Source organism: Cinclus cinclus, chromosome 7 (assembly GCF_963662255.1).
Source record: "Cinclus cinclus chromosome 7, bCinCin1.1, whole genome shotgun sequence".
NCBI lineage: Eukaryota > Metazoa > Chordata > Aves > Passeriformes > Cinclidae > Cinclus > Cinclus cinclus.
The window spans coordinates 34523885-34550634 of record NC_085052.1 but is presented as its reverse complement, the minus strand read 5'-3'; the positions used below and the strand labels follow the sequence as shown (position 1 = coordinate 34550634).

The window sequence follows — 26750 nt, the reverse complement described above, 5'->3', positions numbered from 1 at the left end:
TTGCATCCTGCTGTGGAATTGAATAATACAGGGTAAGGTCTCCAATGATTCCCAAACTCACTAAATAAATAAATAAATAAATAAATAAATAAACAAACAAACATCAGGTAGTCTTTTCTTGAGGCATCTTTTTTGGGGGGCGTTTTTTTTTTTTAGCTAATCATCGACATGTTAGACTACAATAGAGTTGTAGGATTGGCATAATTCTTTAAAGGATGTACTTAATCCCACAGCTTCAGTTCTTCATTAGCAGGAGCTCTGCTAGCAACTTCACTCAGTTTCCTTATGTCCTGCAGCAATCCAAACATCAATAATGCATTTGGCTCTCTGGAAAGATATGTAAGAAGCAGCATGAGAGCATGAGCAAATACAAACTAAATGTATAAGGGCAACATGCTTCAATAAAATTGATGGATAACTGCCAGAACATCCACATCTGTATTTAGATGCAAGGGAGAAACACTTTTTAAAAATGTGACTTAAAATATATCAAAAACAAACCAAGCAATTTTAAGAAAGCATAGATATGGTCTTTCCACTGCCTTGAGCAGGTAATCAGAAAACTGTGCCTTGGACATACAAAAGTTATCAGCACATGTGTTGAACTTAAAATTACATCTGGATCTTTCTGCATTGTACTTCTACCAGTGTAAACCAGCATTTTGGGGTTAGTGGTATAAAAACCCTCTCTCATCTCTCCTGTCTAGAGGCAAAAAGAAGTATAAGAATTGCTGACTTTTTTTTTCTCTTATCAATAGCCAAATATAAATAATCATAAGAGATTCACAGAAGCTTTCTGCCTGTCATGTTTTCAAAGTACTTTGAACAGTTTCTGGAATCTGAGAAGTAGCATTCCTTTACTATTTCTGGTCTCAGTGGCACTGCTAGGTAGCTAACTGGACTGATTTTTGCCCCTGTGATAAAATCCTATCTATGATTTTTATCAGAGCTGCTCCTGTTTTTTCAAGTTACCACAGATAACTTCAGAGCAGACAGTGCATGGACAATTTTGTACCTTAAAGAGAAGAGCATGACTTCATTGCACTAATATCACAGTATTCCTTTCACAGGAAATCCCAAACCCACCAGATGCAGAACCACAGCCCAGCATCCTGGCCCTAAAATGCAAGGTGGATAACACAGCAGCCCCAGTGTCCTGAGCAGGCACCATCAAGACATGACAGAATGAAAGCTCTGTGCTCATCTGATTGGAAATCAATACACAGAGAATGCTTCAACTAAGTGAAGCAACTCCCTGTCCCATTTTAGGTATCACAAAACAAATACCATCAGAACTCTGAAAGTGATGAGGATCACAAATGTGGGCAGGCCAGAAGGGTGTTACAACACAGCTTCCTTGGAAGTATGATGTTCCAGATTAGTGCAAGGTAAAGTGCTGCAGCCTCCCCTCCGATACTGACCATGGTTTATATGATCAGTAAATATGACTGTAATTCCTGTGGTCTCACATCTTAAACACTGAAATGTCAAAGGTAAGAGGTGAGCTCTGGCTCAAATTCCTCCTGCAGTAAAGCATATCAACAGCTGAGAATCCTCTGCTGTCTTTATGAACTCTTGACATAGCATTTTTGAGAGTTTACTCCACTATCCTCTACCCACTTTCACGAGCCTTGGAACTTCTGCTCTGCTGTCATACCTAACAAAAAGGCAATGAGATCAAAGAAAAGAGGCTGAGACAGAGTGGATGTACATTTCAAAAGGAAATAATATTAAACTAACTAATCATACTACAATTTTAATACTGCTTAAGCCAAAATTTACTATGTTTCATCTTCAATACAAGCCCTGAAAATTAACACCTTAACAGCTAAGCAGGAGGCCAGGACACAGAATTATGAGATTATAAACATGCAGTGCAAAGTGCTTCACTGCTTTTAATTCAGAAATGCAGGAAGTGACATCATTAAATACAGAGTACAAAGCCATATTCCTGGTAACCACCTTACAATCTCCCTATAAACAGGAAGGAAGATGGGGACAGCAGATCCTGCTTCTCCAATTTGTGCATGATGCTACTGGACAGACCACACTCCTTTAATGTCACTTGCCTGGGAGTCCAACTCCACAAAGATGATGTGAGCAGAAGGCCTGCTGCAGTTCCTTTATGTAGTTTCCTTCTACACAGCTGGTTCAGATTTAGGGCCTGTGATACAAAAAGCCACTCTTTTATTCATGAATTAGGAGAAGTGTCTCTTTTTCATTCATCTAGAGCTGCATAAGTCAAAGAGGATTTGTATTTCAGAGTACCAATATTATCATGTTCCACTGCATAGGGCAGTACAGTAGCACTGAACTATTTTTTCCATTGGTAAAATATTTATCTTATTTTCAAATGGATTAATATGAGTTGAATTAAGGAAAGGAAGCAAATTTTACTCCCATTTTGACATAAGGAATATATCCTCTGAAAAAAAAGTACCTTCTTGTTTTTATAAGGTACTAGCTCTTTAAAAGACTAAATTATACTAAATGTACTATTTAAATTTTCCAGAGATATGGTTGGAAAAAAAACCATTCACAACCTCTCTTAAATTCCAATTACTGAAAACACACACTTAAGAGGAAAAAACTGCTCTTCTCATATTTTGCTGTAATGGAATGGGCAATGTGCCTCTTTTGGAGAGGTTTATGAGAGCAGCTCAACAGATTTTTCCATTCAGAATATATCAGATGATTTTGCTGTCATTTTAAGAAGGTCTGAAGACGTACACTTCAATGATAAAGCAGATACTGTTTGTTTTGCATGCATTTCCTCATTTCTGCCTCTCAAAGCACAAATGAGTTATGAAATAAATTTCTCTAGATCAGAATGATCTCTGCATGCTTGAATTGTTGATCAGACAAGCTGTTCTACATTATACCAATTTTGTTGCTATACTACCAATAAATAATGTGCCAGGGAAAGATAATTTCCCCAAGATTACTTTCCCAGCCTAGAATTTGCCTTCCCATATTAGCACTCCAGAGAAGGAAATTTCAGGACATCACTTTCATGTTATTCTCCTATAAGCACAGCACTTGAGTGGTAAGTGTGTGCTGCTGTGGAGGCCAAACACAGTACCAGGCACTCCTAAGGGAAGTCTTTAGCAATGTCCTTTCCCTGACAGGTTCAAAGAGGGTCAACTGCAATGGAACCCTGGTCACTGACTGGAGCAGGCAGGCATCTGCACAGTCCAAACAATTATTTCAAACAGGCCTCTGCTTTTCTAATATCCCACCTTCCAACTTCATCACCAGAGACAATATGGATTTCTCACACTCAGTTGTACTTCTGATGACTTCAAGCATTGTACTAACCTCTGCTACAAGCCACCTTTATGTTACAGATCTCCCCAAGTTTGTGTTTACAACTTAACAGTCCAATAAGGAATTTATCATCTCACAGCTTGACAATTACTTACTTTTATAAGTTACAAAGGAACAGTCAAGAGGATCCAGATTCCTGCTGCACTCAAAAGGATGCTCACTTTGAAAAAGCCAACTCATAAGAGCAATTCTTTGGAAGCTGCTTTTCCTCTGCTATTTACTGCACAGCACAGAGTGCCACATAATGTGCAGAGTGTGATGACAAACACTGTAGCCCTGATTCCAGACAGCTGCATACCACGTACCACAGACAAACCTCTGATTGGTAGCAGGAATCTCTGTTTCATGAGAAAATAAATGGGAGTATGAACCATCTTCTCTCAAAGACTCCTGTCACCTTCTCAATACTCCCTATGCTCCAGAAGTTCCCCTGCCATGGGAGTGACCCATGCCCAACAAAGGAAGGTGTCAAGAAGTCTGAATTTCATCTGGATAGTGCTGTAAAAAAACAAGGTTTCTATAAACACATTACGAACAAGTGGAGGGCTAAGGACAATCTCCATCCTTTACCAGATGCTGGGGAAACAGTGACAAAGAGGAAAAGTCTAAGGTCCTTTTCTGTCTCAGTCTTCAGGAGCAGGACCAGCTCTTTTCCAGGTACCCAACCACCTGAAGCTGGGCACAGGGATGGGGAGCAGAACACATCCCCCCAATCCAAAATGAAATGTTTAGTGACCAGCTACACCACCTAAGACTCACACAAGTCCACATGCCAAAATTATCTGCCAGAGGGTAGGAAGGCTCCACACAGGGATCTGGATCTTAAATTAAGCACAGTTCTGGGAGTAGAACCAAGCCCCTAAACCTGAAGCACAGGGCAGCCCAAGATGGCTTTCCTCTTTCATTCTATGTAACCCTACTGAGTTCTTGCTCAGAACATTTTTAATGCTGATGAATACTCTGCAGAAAAGGGAGGAACAGACACCACTACGCTCACAGGGCCCAATTTCACAAGTTGCTCATCTCTAGCTGTTCTCTTTTTCTTTCCCTGGCAGGAGTTTTAAATAATTCTAAGTAAGCATTTTGTAAAGACCACGGTGTCCGAGGCATTCATGACAAATAAGGAGACTTACACAGTAAATCTACAAGCATGACATGAAGGGGAAAAAGGCAGATAAAACATGTTGGCTCAGCATGATCTGAAACATTAGAGAAAGACAGACGGCCAATGCTCTTTGAATGAAATTCTACATACTTGTTACTTTCCTGCTGTTCTCTTCTGATCAATAAATTTAAGCAATTCCATTAGTATGTTAATTCACTTAATTAAATAATATTGAGCATTACTAACCATAACGGATGAGCTGCTAACACAGCTCTGAATCAGAGTGCAAAACACAAGACAGCCCTTTGTCTGACCACGTTTCTCTCAACTTAGCTGTTTCTTTATTGACTTCTCAGACACAGATAGCTACTTATTTAAATTCTTACCTTTTATAAAAAATTTTAAGAGAAGATGTTTAAACAAGGAAAACCTTTCTTTTTAGTGTGATATACTTTATTTTTTTTCAGTAAATTCTAAAAGGATCTTCCTGTTGGCACTGCACCCTCACAGTCTAATAGGACTGTGAATTCCACAAGTGTCCAGAAGTGTTCTGTGCCAGAATGTGATCAGTCACTGAGAGTTTGTATTGGCATCTAGTATGCATTATTTACACACACATTTATTCACTCTTTGCTTAGTGAAGATCTGACAGAATTCATTAAACAACCAAAATTCTCTCCACTTCACTAGCAAATCTTCTAGAAAAGCTAATATCCTCTTCGCAAAGCTAAGGGTTTTGAACATTCGGTTTGAAATCCCTGCCAGGATTATCTAATCCTTTCAAACTCACCTGTTACTTCTAGTTTTGAAACATGTTCCAGTGGTTTTGTGACAAAAAATATCCAATATTTTCAGTGTTACATACTGCTTAATATGAAGACTTTATTACACAGAATTCAAAACCACTCCTAAGTCTAAGCAAAATGTACAAATACCAATATTGTTGGAGCCTACCTAAACTGGAAGGAGATAGCTTAGGTTCATGCTTTTCTCCTAGATATACATCATCAGGCAGATGTGACAGGTAACAGTAGATGAGGCTTTCTATGACGGCCAGTCACATTGTCTTTGTTTTCTTGCTATTTTTATTCCCAAGTTACTGAGGAAATTAAAGTTTAATGATCCAGAGTGTATTCTGTCAGTAAAAAAAGGTATAGTTTTAAATGTCAGTGTGGGAATTAACTAATTTTAGTGAGTGACCGAGACCAAAAACTCTCAGCACTCTTTGATAAATGGGTTTGAGAAATATTAGATACTTAAATTCCCCATTAAATATTTACATATTGAGCAAGAACTCACTAATACTGTACAGAGTTCTTTGATGATGTTGAACCAAATTCTTTCATTTCATACATGCAAATAAAGAAAGGATCCTTGATTAGAATTTTTATGTCTTTTATTCTACTATTACTTTCATTTAATTTTTCAAATTAATTTTGGGTCAGTCCTTTCTAATGTCTTCATTCTACCCCATGAAAATCATAGTGCTCAGAGACATAAAGAGCAATGACATTTCCCATCTCTTAAATGACAACAGCTGTAACACCCATGTCTGAAGAAGAGGATAATATGGTAGAAGCATTAAGGTTTTAGAACTAGTGCAAAGAAAAACAGCTAATAACTTTAAAGGAGTTGATTTTCAAGGCATATGAACTTGCAAAACCCAAGAATATTACAGCTGATACAGCAAAGACAAGGTCTACCTTGACACTGCGTGAATACAATGTCTTTTTGTGGGAGCAAGTCTGTATTGAAGAAAAATTGAATTACTAGGAGAGTTTTAAAGTATAATTATTTCAGTTAAACACTTAGAATAGAGCCAAGTTGCAATTCATCAAAATATTTAACCATATTTAAATCTGGTTCAGTCAGCTGTGACCAAAAGTTGTTCAAAACTGAGGGATGTTCAATAGCATATGTTGAAATTACATTAAGTCAATTTCCTGATTAGATGCCAACATAAAAAGACACCATTACAGCTAATACCACTGTTGGCAAGTTCAACAGCCAGAGCAGAGACTAAATAAATATGCACAATGTAACCCTCTCCTCTAAGAGCTAGGGCAAGTCTTTTTGCATAGGCATTACTGAGAATGTTATACCACACTAATTTATTCTAAGGGTTCATTTACAAATTCAGTTCTCCCTACTATGAAGAGGGAGTATGGAAGAAGATGACAAATTAATGGCACTCTTTGCAATGCTGGAGTTTTTCCTGAATGATACTCTGCATTCTTTCACCATTTTCAGTTCTATTTTGTTTTCATTTTCAGATGGAAAACATGAAGTAAATTAGATATCTGTTTAGAAATACTGAAACTCTAGTAAGGAACACCACCTAATTTTAGATCTCTCATGTAAGACATACTCAATACATCTAAGAAGAGAGCATCTATGATTATGAAAATAAAAATGTAAGATACTGCCATGAAAAATATAATAATCTAATAAAATTTTCCACAAACAGTACAAAAGACATATGCCGTTCCTATTACAGCTGACAAATTTAAACATATAGAACAGAGAAGCTTCTGCAGGTCAGTGCTCATTTAGCCTGTAGAATATCTCTAGCATTTTGTCAGTGGCAGACCTTTCAAGCCCAGTATTGAAACCCACACAACATTGTTTTATTATTAAATACTTTTCCTACTCTGATTTGGAGCCAAATTTTCACTCTGTCATCCACACCAAATCGAACATGCTTCAACATGGTCCTCTAAGTCACTGTGCTCTCTTGTGGCATGAGGCACTGTGAGAGGTGCCACCGATTATTCACCTCTGCCCTGAATATTAGCAAGTCAACAGAAATTTGTGCTTTTATCAGTCTCTCATAAATTACTGAAAGTACTAGTGGGAAGAAAGGAACCAAAAATAGATCAAGTATGCTGAACTTCAGTAGATGAGGTTTTTTGGTCCATTTACAAATCCCATCTAGAATCCACACACGCCCAGGCGTTACGTGCATGAGACCTGCAAGGCTCAAGTGCAGAAAGAGTTTTCCACGGCGGAGGAGCCCTGAGCAGACACAGCTGTGGCTCAGAGGAACCTGAGGGGAGCACAGCCTTACTCACCGCAGCCAGGTGCTGCAGCAGATAGGCCACGTCCTCCATGTCGGCCAGGATGAGGAGCCTGGTGACAGCGGCCAGCAGGGAGCGAGCTGCAGGGACAACAGCCTGCCTCCTGGGCAGGGAGCAGGGATCGCTGGTGAACGCCTCTGCTGACACCTGCAAGGCCTGACCTGCAAAAGGAACACAAATTCCCTTAGGCTGGATCACAACATCCAGAGGAAAGGAAGCCATCAAAGCTCTGTCAGTTGTTTGGCAAGTCACAAGTATTGCCAATAAATCTGGGATCTCTCTTCTGCCCTAATGCCTTGAAATGAAGGTCAATTATTACAGATCGTGCAGGTTAATGTTCCACATCTTCCATGATGCTCCCTTTCTGTTGTACAGCATCATTTAATTCTGAAATAATTCCCCTGGCCTTCACACTATTACTCTTTAACTGTACACAACAAAGCCAGGGGCTTTGTTAAATCTTTCTAGTCACTACTTGTTATATTACTATGTACTTTGGTGTCCTTGCTATTAAATAATTCCTGGTCACAGAAGGGAATGAAATATTGCTCTTCTCATTACAAATATAAGTTAATGGAATGAAAACCTCATACACTCAAACATCTGACTGTCATAAAGTGAAATCTATGCCATGGAGCTAGTGACTGCCAGTAGACAGCAATGTACTGCTCTGCATTGTGAGGTTTGGTAAATGAAATTCAACAATATGGACAACAGTGACAAACATCATAAATACTTGAAGGGAGGTGAAAAGGCAGTGGAGCCAGACTGTCCTCAGTGGTGCCCAGCAACAGGGGGAGAAGCAATGGGCACAAAGTGACACATAGGAGATTCCATGTAAGCATCAGAAAATGTTTCTTCACTGCTGAGAGTGACTCAGCAGTGGCACAGGCTTACCAGGAAAGCTGTGGAGTCTCCATCCTGGGAGATGTTAAAAACCCTACTGGACATGGTCCTGGGCAGACTGCTGGCCCTGCCTGACCTGGGGCACTGGCTCAGACAGCCCTCAAAGGCCCCTTCCACTCCTGAACATTTTGCAATTCTGCGAGCAAACACAAGTCAGTAGGGTCTGAATATGATCAAGCCCTTAGAAATGAGTGTGACATAAGCTGGGATGGCCAGATGAACACATAAAATCATCACCCTAAAATAGAGCCATGAGATGCAAGCTAGACAGACAGGAGCTACAAGTACAAACAGCAGAAAACGACAGCTCCAACAACAACATGATGTTAAAACTTTCTTAAATTGTAGTAGACAGCATGACAGTCTGATGCAATTTAATCTATTTTTATTTTAATTCTCATCAAGTGGATATTCTTCCATAATTACATTTGTCACAAACAATGAAACACAAAAAATATCTTTAGTGGCACAAACAGGAATTCACAGAAACAGCAGTATTCATAGCATTTCATTTATTTTAGACAATCAAACAAAAAGCAATTCAAAGAACCAAAGCCAGGATCCATCATTATTGCACAATTACTGTCAGGCAGATATTCCCAAGACTCTGTTCAACACACCCAGATAGATGACTCCCAAAGTAAATGCTGCTCTATCATCAGCTGATCAGCTACTGACAGCTACTGCTGTGTCAAATGACTGTTACTTACAGGTGCCTACAAAAATCTGCTTAGGCACAGGGAAATGTAAAAACACTCCTCAGCCACACGTAAGTTTTTAAAAAGTTAGAGGATTCACACACTTTATCCAGCACCAAAAATAAAAATTTACATGAAAAGCCTCTAAAAACAAGTGAACTGATTGCCTATTGGCAATCAGCTGAGAGCTCCTGCCAGGCTGTGCATGTACAGAGACTGCAGCCATGCCACCGACTGCAGGCAGTGAGCACCCCTCAGAGACAGTGCCCAGCATCACACTGCCAGCAGCCAAGTGCTCTGCACTGCTTTAGGAAACATCAACAAAATTACGCTTTCTTCTTTTATTTCTTTGATTTTCTTCCTCCTTTTGAAATCTCATCCAAGCATCACATGTTTCTCTCTTCTATTTGTATTTACAACCGGCTTTCTCCTCTAGTTGTTTAATTTTAACTGCAGAAGTGCGAAGCACATGGAATGCAGTGAATTTTATGGCATACTTATGTCCTCCCACAAGGAGGTACTGCTGCCAAGAAAGTCCTGTCACCCACTCCCGAACTGCACTATTAGAGGCCGATGGCCTTACAGCTCCAGAGAAACACAGTTGACAATAGTAGGAGCTCATTTACTAAGGGGGGTGGGACAGACATACCAAAGTAGAAAGAACTTCCAACATTTCAGTCTCAAACTTGAGAGAACAAATACAAACAAACAAGAAAAAACCCACAATGGTTTACAATACAGAATCCTAGAATTCTTTGGGTTGGAAGGGACCTCGAAGATCAGCTAGTTTCAGTCCCCTTTCCACTATCCCAGGCGGCTCCAAACCACATCCAACCTGGCCTTGGACACTTCCAGGGATGGAGCAGCCACAGCTCCTCTGGCACCCTGTGCCAGCGCCTCAGCATTTTCACAGTGAAGAATTTCTTCCTAGCATCTAATCCAAAACACCCTCGGTCAGTTTAAAGCCTTTCCCACTTGTAGAAGGTCCCTCTCCAGATCTCTTGTAGGTCCCCCTTGGGTTCTGAGAGGCTCTGGTAATGTCTCCCCAGAGCCTTGTCCACAGGCTGAACAAGCCCAGCTCTCCCAACCTGCCTTTAAGAGGAGAGGTGCTCAATTCCACTGATCATCTTCATGGCCTCCTCTGGACTGGCTCCAACAGGTCCACGCCCTCCTTACACTGAGGGCCCCAGAGCTGAATACAGTATTAATGCAGTATTCCACATGGGGTGTCACCAATAACAGAGCACTTATAAGCTCTTACTTACACTAGCACGTGCAGCCTCAAATTCTGCAGGCATGAACTAACACATTAAGCAGAATAAGTACCAGAGAAGGTTGGGAGTCAAGGTCACATCACAGCACAGATCAACCTACCCTTTCTAAAAAGATTGAACAATACAAGTCACCAGCGCAATCACCTGTTCTGTTCCCACAAATACCAGCTCCATCTGCTTCAGCAAATAAAAGGATTCTGCTTCAGCCAGCCAGCTGCAGTGACACTATCAGTGTCAGGGCACAGCAGATCAATACCTCCTGCATGTTCCTAATATTCAACACTGTGATAACTCAGATTCTCACAATAGCTTTCTGGAGCTGTTACAGGACATTTCTCTCCTGCCACACAGTCTCTTATTCCACTCAGATACCACTGGATTCTGTTGCATTGCAACTATTTCACCACTGCATATTAGGAAGTTCCACTTCCCCATCTCATCCAGTTCTTCCTAGCATGCAATCAGAGCCACCACACATCCCCAGCATGCCTTAAATCCACCTCTTCATTCTACTTTCCCACTCAGGGGCACCTGATCCAGTGATGCTGATGTCAAAAGCTATTCTGCAGAGGATCTGCTCTTGGTTTGATCAAACGAGTGTACAGCACAGATTATTTTAAGCCATTTAAGTTCTGCCTCCCAGAACAGAAGCCATGTAGGAGGAGAAAGTTAAGTTTACTTTTAAGATGAGGGGAGGGACAAATAAGAACATGGTAAAATACAAAAGATCCCTATATCCTTCCTTTAGTAAATGCCCTTTCAAGTAAGCTCCATTTCTTGCCAGCAAATGGTAGTGTTTTCCCTGCCATCAAACTCTTGCCTCCCCTGTTAAATATCAAAAGACATTCCATTTGGCTATTCAAAACATCAAAGTATAGGTCAGAATTTCCTTTTGAAGAGTAACTTAAGGCTCAACATGTAACTCCAGCAAGTAACTTGCTTCCAATTCACTGCTCTGTGTGATGACAGGCTTATCTAGGAACACACTTGAGCATGATAACTGCTAAACACAAGAAACACTGACACTGCAAAAGATAGAAACAAGGCAGACAACAACTGTTGTCTTTGTGACTATATATAGTCAGTCAGCAATAGCAGTAAATACCAAACATTTCAGTTATGCCCAGGCAACTGTTTGAGAACTGTAAGTCATCACACCTTGACATAAATGCAAAACCTCATCATCCTAAGGATAATGCTAGACTTCAATTCAGATTTCTACAACAATATTTCACCACATGGACAGCATCACTGTTTTGCCTTAAAACTGATTAAATCTCAGAATCAGGACATGAATTCAAGGCTGATACTATTCCATGTCAGAAGCATTTCAGGGTTGAACAATGCTCCTTACACCCTTTGCATAGCAGTCAGCTATTCCCCAGAACACTGAATTAGAGGACAATCTTTTGAAATGCTGCATGCACATGAAATCTCTCAGTGAGAGTCTTTCAGTATATTAACTTTGGGGTTTATTACATTAGTTTAGAATAAAACTGTGGACATAAGTAGCCTCTAACAAAGCTTCACCAAATCAGATCAACAGGAAATCATGGCAGTTCTTCAGTTATTAGGCCAGCGGATTTCTGGCTGATGCATACAGCCCACCACCCACACACCTTCCTGCTGACCCATTCTGCAGAGTTCCAGAAAATGTATCCAGATGTGGATAGGCCTTAAAAAGTACTTGCTTGAGAGGAAACAGAGAAAAGTGTGGAGAATCTCTATTAAAATTATTGGCTCCAAGCCTATAAATCTTTGGTAAAACTTTGCAGATGTTAAAGGAAGCAGACACTGCATTTATCCAGGTTAACATGCCTGTCATCCCTTATAGAAACACCTTCTTTCAAAGGTCACTAACAGAATTCAACTGAATTTGAGACCCCAAAATATCATCTACTGACAATGCCAAGAGCAAGCTGTAGTCAGCAAAGCCATACCCATGTTGTGACTTCAGAAGATCATTAATCACATACAGATGAATTAAATACACCAAACATTACCCCTACTCTTCATTTTTATCCCATTCATTTGCTCCTTTACTCTCCAAAGCATTATTATGAATAGGACTATCAGAAGCAGACTGAAAAAAGTCTATTACTCGTTTAAAAGGAGCCCCAAGTTAATGAGCTCCAAAAGTAACGAAGGAGCATTTTCACACTGGCAATTGACATTCAAAAGGACTAAGTGTTTAATGCTCATGCTGCATCCCCAGCTGAACAAGTTCAGCAAGTGACACAAGGTAAAACACAAGAGGAGGTGAGACAGTATTTATTCTTTCCAGATCTCACTGTACAAATGTGAGCTTAGTTGATGTGAGTGAAATTATCTGAAACATTTTTTCAAAATTCCATTATCCAGGAAATACAAGCTGTATCCACATGCAAAGCTTCCTAATTAACTTAAGACTGCATTACTGCAAGTACCTGCCAGTCACCACAGGAAATAATGCCCACAGAAAATTAAATACTGTATGCTATGACATGCATGGCAGGTGACCGCATGCAGTCACGGCTGTTGAGCCACATCCCTTCAAAGAGTTTGAAGTAAATAACAGGAGATGTTTAACAGCAGCAGAATGTGCCCTGAGTAACAGGCAATGAAGTTACATAAGATGTAGCATACTACAAATTGAAAATAGCGTACAGCTTCAAAGGTTAAAAATACCTGCAATATTAAGAAACTGCTGCCTTTTTTTAAATTGTTTCAACATTTCTTAAAACTAACCTGTGCAGTTTGGCAAATCCTTGAAGGGCAATGGACTGTAACCACTCACTACATCATTGCATAATGATAGGTGATAACATGGACTTAACTTTCTTTTAGAATGTATGAGGTATACATAATCTACTTTATGTATAATTTATTTTTGTAGTTACCTCTGGTCTTGGCTGAGAATCAATAAGTAATATAAAAATATTTCACATTTTCAAGTTCTCTATGTATAAAAATCAATATAAAACTATATATTTTATTCTTACCTTGTGTTATCAGTCTGTAATGGATGAGCTGACATTGGAAGAGTACTCCAAAATGAATGATTTTGCAAGAGCCTCAGCTGCTCCATGTGACAGATAACAGTGATACTTGCTGGTCATAACGCTTTTAATCACAAAGGACCTCAAGGTATCTCAGATACCATATGCATAGATCAAACTCTAAACCACAGCCATCTCTGGCTTCAGAGGAAGCCAAAAGCAAGTAATCACTGTCCTGAACAACAGCAGTGACTCAGAAACCATCTCAGCTGCATGTGCAAGATGATCAAATAAAATAAATTTACATTTAAAGAAAAACCTGATTAAGTTCCATCTTTAGTAAGGGCAGGATGATATCATTAAAATATACATGAACTTTAACTTGTGATTTCTGCAGGAACACATTCTGGATGTTGGTCATGTGACTCATGGCCTTCATGCTCACCCAAATATTCCCAGTTTCCATGGGGAAAAGCAAAACTCAAGAAAACAAGAGAGAGCTTGAAAGAAAATGGCTACAACATTCTCTGCAGATCACAAAAACTAGCCCAGTCCTGGGAATCAGGTTCAAAATGGAGAGATAAAGTCAGGAGGACACAGAATATGACACAACTCACCTGAGAGGAGCTCCTCTATCAGGAAGGGATGACTCTTACAGAAGGTGAAAGGATCCATCTTCCCCCTACTCTCAAAACATAGCTCCACATTGGACTATTATACCTTCCCAAATTAAATCCTTACTAATGCACAAAAGAGGCAAGATTTTAGGTTTTAAATTTTTAACCAAAAGGCCTTAATCTGAGATTCAGGTAAACAGTTCTTTTCAAGAAGTTAAAATATACATTAAGTTTTAGTTGTGCTTAACAGCCACTAAAATTATCAAAAAGGCATTCTGTCCTCATAAAAAGAAAAGAAAAAAAAAAGAAAACAACACATTCCAAACAACAAAACTTCCACTGATATACATATTTTTCCCCAATGGGGCCCAGCTTGCACACTTCACCTCCTAACAAGTGGTATGCCAGAACAGAAGATTAGACAGCCCCAAGTTCAGACATTTGCACAGCACAATGCATTTCCCAATGCCAGCTTCACTTGGACACCAGGCAAGGTTAAACCAATTCCTCGTGGTGCCTGCGTTGTTTGCCATGTACTTACTCTCTTTCCGCACATCAGCAAGAGCTGCATGAAGTTCCTCTTTAAACACAGCTGCTTCCTTGGCAATTTTTTCTCCCTTGTCCAACAGATTCCAAGTGGCTTCTTCCACAGAAGCAAGCAAGACACGAGCTCTTTTGGAACGGCCCTTTTTCTTACCAGAAGGATTCTGTGGACAGTTCACTAACGTTGTAACCTACATTTAAAAGAAACAAAAGAGACAATAATGGTTTAAGTTCAACAAGTGAATTTATATTGTTCTTAAAAATAGAATATAATTAAAAATAAGCAGAGATTCCCTCTGCTTTAGAGACAGGTAAGCACAGCATAAACATCAAGAATAGGCAAAAGTACTGAATTCAATCTGGTGCAGTTTTACTCAATATGTGCCATCTTTGTTTCCTTCCTTCGGTAGTATCAAAGCAAAGTTAACAGAAATGTCACTGTTCTATTAACCCTGATGCCAACTCCTACCACTGACTGCTTTAAAACCTGCTTGTAATACAATAAAAAAATACCAGTGCTATCTGAGGAGGCTTCAGCAAGGCAGGAATCATGGAACCATTAAGGTAGGAAAAGACCTCCAAAATCATCAGGTCCAGCTGTCAAGCAATCAATGCCAAGTGCACCAGTAAAGTATGTCCCTAAAACCACCACATCCACGTGCCTTTTGAATACTTCCTGAGAGAACGACTCCACCATGTCCTTTGGCAGCCTGTTCCAATGCCTGACACTCCTTTCAGGGAAAGAACTTTTCTTAATACCCAATCTCATCTTTCCTTGGTGCCACTTGCGACCATTTCCTCTTCTCCTAGCACTTGTTACTTGGGAGAAGAGACTGACCCCACAGCCTCATGGCAGGGAGTTGCACAGAGTGAGAAGTTACTCCTGAGCCCCCTGTTCTCCAAGCTGAGTCCCCTCAGCTGCTCTTCCTAAGTCCTGTGCTCCAGCCCCTTTGCCCTTCTCTGGACAGGCTCCAGCACCTCAATGTCCTTCCTGTCATGAGGGGCCCAAAATTGAACACAGAACTCAAGTTGTGGCCTCAGCACTGCACAATCACTGCCCTGGTCCTGCTGGCCACACCATTTCTGATACAAGCCAGGCTCCCACTGGCCTTCTTGAGCACCTGGGCACACGCTGCCTCACGTTCAGCTGCTGTCAGCCAGCACCCACAGGTTCTTTGTCCCCAGAAGTGCTGGGTCTTCCCATACTTCCAGCATAAGGCTTGCAAGTATCCCAGAACAAATACCCAAAATGAGTACAGACCCCTTTCAAAATGTTTTCTCTTCTTACCAAAGGGGTATCTCAGTGGCCAAGCTCAACATCTCCAAATTCTTCAGGGTGCTCTCAACATTAAAGCTGTACATCAATTTGCCCAGAATTTAGATTTACTACAGCTTAGTCCAAACTGTTTTTTTACCAATGCACTTCATCATCCATAAAGAACTTATTTTTATAGACCATCCCACTCTACACTCCTCATAATCTGAATACAGCCTCCACATCCCAAGAGAATATTTCTGAAACCCTATTCTCTAAGGCACTGCTTCAGCTGTAATACTAAAGAAAGATTCCCAAAACATTATTCCACAGTGTTACTTGAAAGTACATCTTATTTTCATGAAGTTCACTGATGCTTTTTAATCCTCCTATCCTGTTCTCTCTGCCAGAACATGAGTAGTACAGTGCTACATCTGCCTCAGCTCACCTTCAGATCTTGTCCATGAATTCATGCACTTGAGTGCTTTTCATGAATCATTACTTCTGAACAGAGCTGGAATATCCTCTGGGGAACATTTCTATAAACGCATCTGTGAAACTTAAAAGCCCTGACCCCTGCACCATTCATGTGCAATCTGAGTGAGAAAGGACCATCCACTTGACATCAACTGCTTTGGCACGTCACACAGGATAGAGCAACATAAATAACTCGGGCTCAGATTGTTCAAGATAAAGAAGGCTTGGGTATTTTTCTGACTGTGGCTCAAAGGAAGAAAACAGAATTATTTATTGCACATAAATCAGCCAGCTGGTAGAGAATGCACTGGGAATAAAAATCTTTATCTTTTATTTTTACAAACTCTCCAATGTCAGTTTTACAATATTTAAGACAGTTTCAATGACCATATCTTTAAAATGAGTTAGAGATTACAGGCTAATACTTCCAATAAGAAAGGCATAAAACACCATCAAAAATCAGAAGTGACCAAAAAAAAATCAAATAAAAGGTATTTTTTAAATTTTAACAATTTAATCACTATTTCACTAGAAAATAATGTATTCTACTTTGCAGGTTTTTACTGTAGTTTTTTTTTTACATAAAATATCACTCTATATATACTGTTCATTGATATGTTGAGGAAGAAAGGAAATAAAACAAATGAAAAAGCATAAAAAAAATAATCATTCCTGCAGGTGAAAACCCTTGACTGTAAGACCCTACATCTTCAGCATCACTGTCAGGAAATACTGGAGGCAGCAGCTGACCTCAAATCCAAGTCAAAATCTGATAGATATCTCTGCTCATGGAGATGATGGAAAACAGAAAAACTACTCTGAATTTCTCTAACACAGAACCCCAATGAGGAATGTGAAACCTTAATACAATCTTGCCAGAAAGAACTGAACCACAGACTAATACCGTGTGCCACTGTCAACAGAGCTTGTGTTGTAGTGGCAGAATACACAGCCACTGATAACACTATAATAGAAAAGCATTTCCCCATGAATCCTGCTCATGGATTTCCCATCTGTGAACACCTTCTTGCTGCCACGCACAGCAGGTTGTCCACTCCAACCCTGGTAGGAGCAGCACAGTTGTGCTAAAGGCACAAGGGGTTTCTAAGCCATTTTCTAGCCATGTGCCACCACACTTACAAAGCTGAAATGTGCTGCTGTTGCCTGTTATTGCCATTACTCATAGGCTGAAGGGATGGGGTTTATTGTGGGGCCACGGTTATGCCAAATACTGAGTTTCTAGGAAACTGAAGCAGTTCTTCCAATGCTATATTCAGTTATGGACAGCACTTAAGAGACAATCTCTTAATAATGCAGTAGTTCAGGAAGCAGTGTCTTGGTACCTTAAGCACCATAATATTTGGCTCACCTTTGTCTTAATATAAAAAGTATTTTTAAGCATCACTCATAGAACAGGTTTTGTTAACAATGTAGTTCATTGTAACTAAATGTCAATCTCTAGACATTTCAGAAAACCAAGACATGAACATTAGTGACCTAATGACAACATCAGAACTCCTGCCCACTGTTTCAAATCCCAAGTATTGCCCATACAAACAAGGAGTGGGTAATCCCACCCAGTGAGCAGAAGGCAAACTCACCACATGCAAAACTAAAGGCAACGATGTGTTTTCCCCGTGAGAAAACGTCTGGTGTGGATGACAGGTGGGAACACAAGCCTTTCGACTTGCCTGTGTTCATCAGTAACCCAAGAGACTCCAAAACTCAGGGCTTTTTCTACACATTGTGTCAGTTGAACCACGCTAACTTTGGCAACTGCCTTTTTTAATATGCCAAATGTGCTGATTGAGAATTAGACTGAGAAGCCTTCCTTTCAAAACTAACACCCTCAAAATACCTGGAACCAAATAAAGGCCAGAGTCAGAGGGAAACCACCAGGGCAATTTAGGGACACTGTTTTATTCCAAGGATGGAGAAGTTGCTGATTCACAGAGGGCTTTACACCAAACAGTTGCTTTAGGCTATTTTCAGGGTTTCATAGTAATCACCACTGCCAATTGCACAGCAGGGAAGAGGGGCAATTAATGCATTTGCTGCTATTTCCACAACTACTCCTTAGTTACTTCTCAGGCTGGTTTTGCCTCGATATTTTCCTATACTGAAGCTGTTAATGTAATGACTGCCCTAACACTCAGCAGAACTGGCTAAGACAGACTTCAGAGAATCTCAAGCACCTCCATTGTTTCTTTCCTGTCACAGTATTACAAGACTATTAAATAAATAAATTACAACAGAAATCTCAAAGTTAAACTGCATTCCAAGCAGCAGTTCCTGAAGTCAATCTGGCAAGAACATCATTTTTATCTGTGATTCTCTTTTTTATCACAGATTAATTCTCATTTATTACCTTTCCAGCCTCTCAATCACCCCTCATTGAGTATGAGCATTAATTCCTATTTTTATATTTTCAACATTTTCTTTCAAAGAATCCACTCAAAACCTAAGTTTTCCTTCCACAGGTCTGAAACAAGCAAAACATTAAGCTTAAGAAAGGGAAAAGAGTCAAAATTTTCCCTTAGAACCAAAGTATTTCCAATTTGAAAGCCTCAAGATTTTCAATGGTTGAGAAGAGCTGGGAGAAAAAAAAAATGGATGGTTTTTTTGTTTTATTCTGGAACTGCACTTTCTTTGTTTTGTCAGGTTTCTTCCATCCTGCAAAACTCCACCCAAAATTTACTTTTCTTTGCCTTCTCTAAAAACATGCAGAGTGTTGCAGCTGCCTGAGCACAGTCTGACCTACTGATCTCCAAGAGGTTTTTAAATTCATGTATGAAGACATCTATTCTTTCTACTTTGAAGCCAATTTTATAACCCATTCACATATCCTTGACAATTTCCACAAACCACTGACCTCCTAACTGAGGGTTTTTACACCATCAATCACATCCAGGCAAAAATAAATAAACAAAGGCAGATAAAATGAGAGAGAGGTAGCTCAATTAATAATAGCTGGACATGAAGTCATGATAGAAAAGAAAAGGTTACTTTCTTAAAGTAACTACCTTCCAGAAGGGAAACATGAGAAAGAGTGGAAAATAAAAAAAAAAAATCAAATATGACAACAAATAATTAATAAAAGAAAATAGATGAGTAACGGAGAGGCAAAGTTTCAAATGGGGAAAATACAACTTTATTTTTAAAGAATTGGTTATTTCATTACACTGCCAATGGATTCCCAGTGCATTCTACATTTAAGCATCTCCCAGATACCACTGTGCAGGAGACCAGCCAGAACACACAGCATGTACTATGACAGACGGGATGGCAACATTGGAAGTGACCAAACGAATGACAAATCTGGAAGGCAGAGCCCTGGAGAGCTCCTGAACCAGGGTAAAGTGCAAGTGCAGAAGAGCTGTGGGAGTGACTTTCAGAATAACATCCTTAGCCCAAGTTCTTCTTATTCCCTTCCCTCTATGCTTTTCCAGCTTACTTTCTGCAACTCTAAAATACCTGAATTATCAGTGGCTCCAGTAATTTCTCCACAGTAAATGTCTGGATCTGCAGATTCTGAGGATCAATTTTCAGTTTAATGTTCGGCACTTTGGCTGACATTTCACCTGGGTACAAAACAAGAGAAGTGCAATAAGCCAATTAACCATGACTACAAGCCTCACTGCCTTCTGTCAGAGCCCAGAGACTGCCTATGTCAGTATGAACTTGCTTCACATCAGGTTTAGGATTTCAAGACATACAATTAACTTTTCCAATTCTCCATTTCTAAATTGTGAAAAAAATATATTGATACTAAACTACTGTAAAATAATAGACTTAAATAATAAACTTAATAGACTTAATAGACTTAAACAATAAACTGTAAAATCATAGACTTAACGTACATATAAATCCCTATATTCACTCACAGATTTCTACATTGACTACATGTTAAAAAAATACCAAAAGGATAACTGAATTAGAATACCACTGAACAGAAGTCCTCCACTAGTCTAAAAAGGAGCTTCAAAGCAAAAATATGAAATTCCATAACTGAATTTATCACAAAACAAAAACGTTAATACCATGTGCACGACATCTGTATCTTACCCCATGTGCCAAATTACAGGGGTTATAATAAGCACCTTAAGAATATTAAGCACATACAGCAGCACTTTAAATTTCTGGAAATTAACAGCAGGAAAGAGTGCAACATTTTGTTATTTTATACCCTGCAATAACAAGTATTTTTTAAGTGTCAAGACAGATTAAGTTGAGAAAGCCTATTAATGAAATCAATAAGATGGAAGTAAAGCTAAGTAAGGTCTTTAAAGTGAAAAAATCATTAATTAGGAACTTGATGCAGAATCTACTTATGTGAATTAATAGTTTTCACCAAGTTCACTGGGCCATGGCTCAGGCCATTAGCCTGAAATGTGTGTGTGTGTCAACAAAGAATTATAACTGCTTTAGTTGGATTGCAGCTGATTATCACCCCAAAATAGAAGACATTTTAAATTTTGCAGTAACATAACTTCCCATAAAACACAGCTTGGCAAAGCCTTTTTAGCCAAGAAAGACTTCAAATACACAAATAATGGATATCTGTCCTTTTTAAGCAAGACTTATTACAACCATTGCTGCTGTAAAATAAAGTAATAAGGTACTGCAATTGTGCAGGCTGAAGAGATATATTGTCACCTTCCAGTGAACCTAGCACTGATTTAATACAACACAGTAGGTTTGGGGTTTCTATAGCAAGTGGGGGGAAAATTAATCTGGAGAGCTACCCACATTTCACTTACAAGCAAAGATAACATAAGCATTAATTTAAGAATTAAGGTATAAAGCATATAAAGAATATTCCATTCTTATTAAAGGTGACACAAGTGCCAAGTTTTTCTTTAATTACAAACTATACTAGTAGCAGACCTAAGCTCCCACAAATTCAGCTGCATCCAGCCAGGTGACAGCACATGGAATGAACTGATTTTTCAGCTTTAATTCTGAGCCAAAAGACAAAGTAAAAAGAAACTTGAGATAAGACTGACCAGAAAAAAACAAAACAAAACAAAAAGTTTCCTTCCACAGATATGAATGGAAAGGGAACTCTAGAAATGTCCATCACAACAGTTGCAAGCAGATGGTGTCAACTGTGCTGTGAATTCTTTTCTGGCCAAACAGACATCAGTGACAAGGGGACAGGTAAACAGGATGGAGGCAGCACTTGGTGCTTCTACTGGCACCTAAAGAAACCACTGGCTGACCCAGGTTATTTTTTTGCAGACACACTCATGCTTTAACCTTGCAGTGGCTTCCCCACAACTCCTTCATAGAAGGGGGTCAGCACCTTCTTCACTCAAAACAGAAATTAAACCTTTCTGCTGCTTGCTCTCCATTCTCACAGCACCATCTCCTCTGCTACACGTTATCTGCAACAATCAGGTCTTTTCTAAACTTTGGCAGATGAATATGTAGCTGCAATTAAAATCAATTCCTCTTGCTAGAGGATCACCATGCTCCAGAATACCACCACAGAGCACTCTCAAACTTGGCAAGTATTACAAATCCAATCCCCACTTTTGCAGGTCAGAAAAAATGTGAATCCATGTGTCATGACTTTGCCTCTTCTGGGTTGTTCTGTGTTTTTTGCTTGTTTGTTTCTTACTCTCAGCATATTGTCTAACATCAGCATTTTTATTCTTTGCTTGAGCTCTGAGTTCAAAAGCCAGTTAAGCCAATAATAGCTTTTAGCCTTGAGTCAGGCCCATAACAAAACATCAACTGAAAGTCAATTGCAAAAACTATTGTCTCTGAAAATTTCAATTATATTCTAAGATATAAATAACTCACTTAAGGGCTCACCTGCTGATTCCAGCAATATTTAAGTAAAATTCTAATGCTTCCTGAAGCTTCCTTAAAGCAGAAAGATAGAAACAGTTTTGCAAGCCAATGCAGCAAAAACTACAAGATCTTAAATTATTTTGATAATGTGACTACTTTTTTTTAGCTTACTAGGCTCTCCTTAATGTTATATACCATACTGGCTAATCAATATTTAAATTGGATTCTTTAATTCCTTTTTTTAATTAAGGCCAAGATAAGAGATGGTAGAAACAAAAATATACAGCCAGTAATGATCTTCCTGGGATTTTCTCTGGCATTTCCACTTACTAAGTGAACCTCTGTCCTTCCATATCATATTCTTTAAGATGACAAAATCTGATGTTTGCCTCAGGAAAAAAAAAATGAAAAATCAACATCCTGCCTTCTATTTTTTTTTTTTAATGTGTTTGTCTGCTCCAATATAACACCCCCCTAAGTACAGCAGGGGCTTTAACTGTGAGATATTTTGGTAAAAGGCTGTATAACCTCACACTCAGTTATATTAACCTTTCCAGGAGGCAATCTCAGCCCTGTACACCAGCAGCTCTTACAACACTTAGGATGTTAAGCATGTGTCACAAGATACAGTTGTGTTCCAGAACAACCAGAAAAGCAACCACCTGCACACTCCTACCAAGTTCTGCCAACCTCAAGATAAGGAAAATTTTGTCTTTCTATCAGATGTCAAAATTATTGAGTCTTTTGGTGTCAGAAGAAAAAGACACTGGAAAAACAGCCGAAGTCTATATCCATCCGCAATGCAAAGTGAACACAGCACCTGCAGCTTTTTTTTAGAATATGTAAGTACATTGTATACAGACATAAACTAGTAAGTGTCAGAAAGCAGAGCCAAAGACATTCTGCATGAATTAGAAAACCTTTACTTCAGAATCCATTTCCTGTTAGATTGTTAGAAAGCCAACAGTGTATCACTCACCTATCCTAGAAAACATATGGTCCATATTCAGCACTAAAGCAACTGTCTATGTAATTTCCTTGCGTTAGGAACTTCAGTGCAACTGCCTTGGCTCACCATTGGGCTCCCGAGGCATCTGCAAGGCACTGCCTGACAAGCTCCCCAGTGTATTTCAGGATGAGTGACAGCACACAGCGGCTGCTGGAGGGCTGGCAGGGGGATGGGCATCCTTAAAGCTGTACAGCAGAGCCTAAGGGTGGCAAAGAAGCTTAGAGCCGAAAAGGTTTTGAACAGTTAGATGGCACGAAGCAAGAAATTACTTGTACTTCCAGTGATTGTTCTTGGAATCTTCAGCACAGCAACTGCTTCACCATGCATTCTGACTTGTGCCTACTGCAGTCTGGAGGCAATGACTCTCAGACTCCTGAACTGGACAGCAAAGGGATTCATAAAGCTCTCGCCCAGCAACTTGGCACCAAATTTGTTTTCTCTGTTGTTTTTTTCTATTGTATGGCACTCTACAATGATACACAACACATTATCCTAGCAATTTCAGAAAATGCAAAGGCCTGCTGCCTTCTAAAAAATGAAGAAAAGTTAAAACAAAGTAGTCAGAATTTGTATTTTTTACCAAGATGCATGTGGACAGGGCACCTGAGGATTTTCAAGATATGAAACATTGCTAAGAATACGGAATAGAATTGTTTTGCTATCTGTTCCTAATTTCAGTATTTCCTATACAGCTTCATTAATTGTTACCAATAGCATCCTGGGAATAAAATTTGTTAGCCTTTTTGCTACAGTCAGTACAGTGAGTGCAAATCAGACTTCACAGAAGCCACAAAAACAATTACTTTGTTTCCCTTTAATCCTCTAGCTCACAGACAAAACAAGATATTCAGGATGCCAAAATCTTCTAGTTGAGTCTCAGAAAAGTCCATGCTGTTGTACTGCAAAGAGAAGACCTCTTGTACTCCGTAGGCCAGACCATGCTCTGGAATGGAGCAGTATCTCTGACACCAGGGAAGGATCTGGCCCATTTAACACCAGGTAAAACCAATAAAGCACCTGCTAAATTATTTAAATTTCCAGACAAAGCTGTTAGGCTACTCTCTAACCATCTCAGATTTCACCATTTCTTACCATTAGCAAAAAGAAACATGTCTATTAATGCAGACACCACAAAGGAGACCTGGAGAAGGTGGCAAGATTAAGACCCATTAATAACATTTATTCACTGAAAACTACTGTATTTAAAGAGGCTTTGCATTTATGTGTAGGCTGGCAACGAAGTAACTGGAAGATTTTTTTAATCTTAGCCCAAAAACTTAAAACCAAGTAATCACAGCACTTCTTTTTGCATTTCTTTTCAATTCTGCCTGTGTTTACTTTCTCCCTAAAGCACTTTTTGCAATCCACATCTGAAGAGCAGTTAAAATTCACAAGAACATAAGATTTCCACCAAGTTCTTCAACATAGCTCTCAGTATAAGTAATGTCATCATACCTTACAATCAATCTACTAAGAAAAAGAAAACAGCCTAAGCCTAGTTCTTTATGGATACTGGAGAATCCCCATGGCAAGCACTGGTTCATGACTGACCTAATGGCATTAAAAGGTTCAATTAAGGTTTATGGGGGGGGCAAAAAAAAAAACAAAACTTCTGAGGTGGGATAAAGCATCACACCTCAGTGAACTTGTCTCATGAAAACTTCCTTATATCTAGTGAGATAAAGATTTGAGATTTTTTTTTTCCCAGGTTTATAACACTCAGAATAAGCTCTCTTTTCCTTGTTTAGTAATCATGTTCCCTCCTCCTGCAGTGCTATCTATCAAAGCACTGTTTCAAGCAGAGGTTGTGTCCCAGTATCACATAAGGAAAGAGAATCACAGAGGAAAAATTATTTACTCAAGATCAGAGAAAATGCCAGTGGCAGAGTACTGGAATAAAACCATAATAACACTGAAGCACCTTACCCACACGTTCTGTAACTGAGGCCAAAAAGCAGGCTGAGGAAAGTAAAGTATTTTAAGAAACAATTTACACTATAAATCTATAAAACATAAACTCTCTTCCACAGTCCTATGTTAAGGTTACTCTGATACTGGTATTGCTTATTCCCAGGAAGGTCAGGAATCATCTCCCTTGAACATCCTATCAGAATCCTTCCTTTGGTGAATGCACACTCTCAAGCCAGCTAAGACTCCAACAAATTCCAGGAGGTGTTCCAGCAGAACTGTGAACCCTGCAGCCTGAGCAGCTCCACAGCCTTTGGCTTTGTACTGCCATTCTGGACTGTTTCTCAACCAACAGCTATCCAAAAAATGTGTTACTGCCCTGAGCCTACAGCCACTGCAAGAAAAATCTCCCCACTGAAGTATAACATGGAAGCTTGGGAACCTGACAGTATCTCACTATTATTAAACCAAATAATTTCACTCATCACTGGAGTTCCTCTGGATATGCCCCACTGTGGGTGACGGCAGAATTAAATTAATACTGCTTAGGCTAGAAATACTTTAGTAATCTAATAGTTTATAACATTCCTTCCATGTACATTTTTGCAGGTACTCAAGGTTTTGGTTTGAAAACCAGAGTTCCAGAGTTCTAATATTTAAGGAAGTGATAAAGTATTTGCTAAAAAAAAAAGAAAAAGAAAATAAAAAGAAAATAAAAAGAAAATAAAAAGAAAAAAGGTGGTATGACATCAGATGGCAGCATTTCATTAAAGAAAGTTAATATTTTTCGGACCTATTTTAAATTCTTAAATAAAAACCCCAAATCCTTCCACACAAGTCTCAGTGCTGTGTCCTCTATTTAAGTGGCACACAGTTCTCCCATGGATAGTTATCTGAGCACCTAACAATAGGTTAAGGAGGTCTGGCTCCAAGCCCTCCCTTTTGTTATCACATTTAAAGTGTTCCTATCTATGTTCAGAACCAGAGACCCCGTTCAAATAAAGTTCAGGTTGACCTTCCACTAAAAATAGGATATTGTTCAACTCATTAAAATAATAGACAATAGAAATTCCATGAGGTGCTACTAAAAGGTTTCAAGTGTTATGTATTGTAAACACAATTCTTCATTTCCCCTTATTGCTATTTGCTGACAGTTATCTATTACAACATTACACTCTGCTGTTCTGCTTAAGAAATGTGTCTCAACTGCAAAGAGGTAAAAAAAACCAGGGTTTTTTTGTAGAGTTGCTACTGATTTTGCCAACAGATTTGGTTGTTTCCTACCCATGCCCTACCCCAGGATGCTTCACCATCATGTACCATTTCATGTAGCTGTTTTCTGATAAGAAGGTTTGCATTATTTGTTTGATCCAGTGACCTAAACCATGTTTTAGTATTCTAGAATAGTACTGTTCTTCCCCGCTGCTTACAGACATGCCCAAAACCCCCAAAATTAAGGGCAGCAAATGTGACTGATACTTGTTATATAGAGAGAAAAAAAACAACCAAACTTTGTTCCAAGGTGAATTAATTTCCCAACATTCCCTAGTTCAATGGATTTGAACTAGGAGAAAGCAGTTCATTATGGTTTCTTTAACAATTCATTATGGTTTCTTCATAAATGCCTGTCACGAGGCCTAATTTTTGCTGTTGGACAGCTCTGGGGCTTCATTAGGTCTGAACACAACTCTTGTCTTCAATTTTACCTTACAGAAAAGTGTGCCCATAAGGGTTTTGAAATATGCACCATGTTACACCGAATATAACAGTCCTCCTT

The 26750-nt window shown here is 39.2% G+C and overlaps 1 protein-coding gene across 4 annotated transcripts in view; it reads right to left on the bottom strand.

Moving 5' to 3' along the window:
* CTNNA3 (catenin alpha 3) overlaps positions 1-23060 on the bottom strand; it is a 401940-nt gene extending 378880 nt beyond the window's left edge. For 3 of the 4 annotated variants that reach the window (XM_062496191.1, XM_062496192.1, XM_062496194.1), the window contains exons 1-3: positions 19732-19833; positions 14524-14716; positions 7504-7670 (exon numbers count right to left, since the gene is read on the bottom strand). In XM_062496191.1, the coding sequence (XP_062352175.1) occupies positions 7504-7670; positions 14524-14716; positions 19732-19833 (462 nt within the window). Of the gene's footprint in view, positions 1-7503; positions 7671-14523; positions 14717-19731; positions 19839-23035 lie in introns of those variants that run through there. The other variant, XM_062496193.1, reaches the window with a different exon arrangement.
* Positions 23061-26750: the final 3690 nt, after the last annotated feature.